General features: G+C 41.9%; 1 protein-coding gene across 1 annotated transcript; it reads left to right on the top strand.

Moving 5' to 3' along the window:
- Positions 1 to 231: 231 nt before the first annotated feature.
- Positions 232 to 1,801, top strand: LOC132378671 (general transcription factor II-I repeat domain-containing protein 2-like). Its single transcript, XM_059945773.1, has 2 exons — positions 232 to 1,345; positions 1,431 to 1,801. The coding sequence occupies exon 1, from the start codon at positions 739 to 741 to the stop codon at positions 1,339 to 1,341; it is 603 nt and encodes a 200-aa protein (XP_059801756.1). The 5' UTR covers positions 232 to 738; the 3' UTR covers positions 1,342 to 1,345; positions 1,431 to 1,801.
- Positions 1,802 to 2,089: the final 288 nt, after the last annotated feature.

The following is a 2,089-nucleotide window of genomic DNA, read 5'->3' as shown; positions in this document are numbered from 1 at the left end:
TTCTGCAGTGGCTTCACAATACGAAGAAGACCACACTTCACTCATGGAAGAGTACAGAGATGTCTTTGAGGGACTTGGATGATATGAACACAATTCATATATAAAGTTGAAAGAATAAGTTTGTGAACCCTATGCTATTACCTGGTTTTCTGCATTCATTACTCATAAAATGTGTTCTGATCTTCATCTAAGTCACAGTAATAGAAAAACGCAATCTGCCTAAACCGGGGGTCGGCAACCTGCGGCTCCCGAGCCATTTGTGGCTCTTTCACCTCTGTGCTGCGGCTCCCTGTGGCTTTGGGAAATAATTGGTCAGTATTTAATTAAAATGTATTTTATGTTAGTTTGTTAGCTTTTGAAATGTAATTATGGTGATCTTGTACAACCTAAGTGTAGCGACACATTTCCTGCCACATCCGAAACGGCTCACAATTAGCCAGCATTCCGGCTAAGGGAGATAGCCTACGGGGGTTTGTGAGTACGCGTCTTTTGCAGCATCTGCGTCCATGGGGGCTGGGTTGAGGGAGGCTTAAAAGCAAGGCTGTTTAGTTCGAATAAAGCTATCTTTGACTGCAGTTTACTGACACCGCTACAACGTGTTTTTATCGCTGGCTGTCCAGACGGAAGGTGCTGAAACGCTTTGTCGCGTGTCTGGAAGAAGTGAAAACTTTCCTGGGCAGCAAAGGGCTCACCTTTCCTGAGCTGGAACAGCCAGAGTGGCTGGAAAAGCTACACTTCATGGTAGACATGACAGCGCACCTGAACACGCTGAACACAGCTCTTCAGGGGAAAGGACGTACAGCCCTGCACATGTTGGAGGATGTTTTGGCATTCGAGCGCAAGTTGACAGTGCTTGCCAGAGATTTACAGAAAGGCACTTTGTCTCACTTCCCCAATTTGAGAGAGTTCAAACAAGGTCACGACATGATAATTTCGGAGTATTTACATTCTGCAATCATCGCAATGCAAACATCGTTTGGGAAACGCTTCTGTGAGTTCAGAGAGGAAAAAAACACATTATCCTTCCCGGTCACTCCCTTAAGCATCGATCCTTCCCTACTGAATACGACTGCATTGGCAGGTGTGAGTCAACCTGATCTTGAGATGGAACTGGCCGACATAGCCGACAAAGACATATGGGTGTCCAAGTTTAGACGCTTGACAGCAGACCTTGAAGATGTTGCCCGTCAGAAGGCCGTTCTTGCTCAGAAACACAAATGGAGTGATATTGAAAACCTCACAGATGACAGCTTGCGATCCTGTGTAAAGATGAAGGTGACATCATACAGCCCTGATGTGCAGACGCTGTGCGCTGAGGTCCAGGAGCAGAAATCCCATTAACCAAGTATGATAAATATTTTAATTGCCTATTATTTTACTTATATTCATATTTTTTCATTGTTCAGTGAAATAGTCCTTTCATTTTTCAGGATGACAGCTGGCTGACGTTATTTTTGGTTTGCTGCTGGCGGAAAATTTAAGTTTGGCGTTTTTCATAAATACAAGAAGGACTCAAATAGACATTGAATATTTTACTTAAAAGTAACTTTCAACCCAACGTCTTTTTTTCGGAGTTCAAAATGTTTTTGTTGCATGCAGAAATGTAATTTCGTTTTCTCTGCAGGAGTTCATCAATTTCATAAATGCAACACATTATAGTTTGTTTATACATAGCATAAAGGCAAAAAAAACGTTGTATGCAGTGTTATTTCATTTTAAATGTCAAACGGGTTTTGCGGCTCCCAGTGTTTTCTTTTCTGTGGGAAACGGGTCCAAGTGGCTCTTTCAGTGGTAAAGGTTGCTGACCCCTGGCCTAAACTAATAACTCACAAACAATTATACTTCTTCTCGTCAATACTGAGTATACCATTTCAGCAATCACAGTCTAGGTTCAAAAACAATATGTGAACATCTGTAGTAATGCCTTTTGTAAAAACTATTTGGAGTCAGGTATTCCACTAGTTGCCAGTTTGTTAGTCTTTTTTTCCTGTGAGGAAACTATGTTTCCCAGTCGCTTAGAAATGTTTGTTCTAAGTTTAGCTCCAGTTTCAAGGTTTACCTATGAGACTCTGTTTCTCTGAATCAAGAC

This window comes from Hypanus sabinus, chromosome 20 (assembly GCF_030144855.1).
Source record: "Hypanus sabinus isolate sHypSab1 chromosome 20, sHypSab1.hap1, whole genome shotgun sequence".
Lineage (NCBI taxonomy): Eukaryota > Metazoa > Chordata > Chondrichthyes > Myliobatiformes > Dasyatidae > Hypanus > Hypanus sabinus.
Note: the sequence above shows the minus strand (reverse complement) of the source record. Positions and strands in the feature narration are given on the sequence as shown.

Coding starts and splice junctions, on each gene's coding strand:
- LOC132378671 (XM_059945773.1), top strand. CDS start 739: ATGGTAGACATGACAGCGCACCTGAACACGCTGAACACAGCTCTTCAG.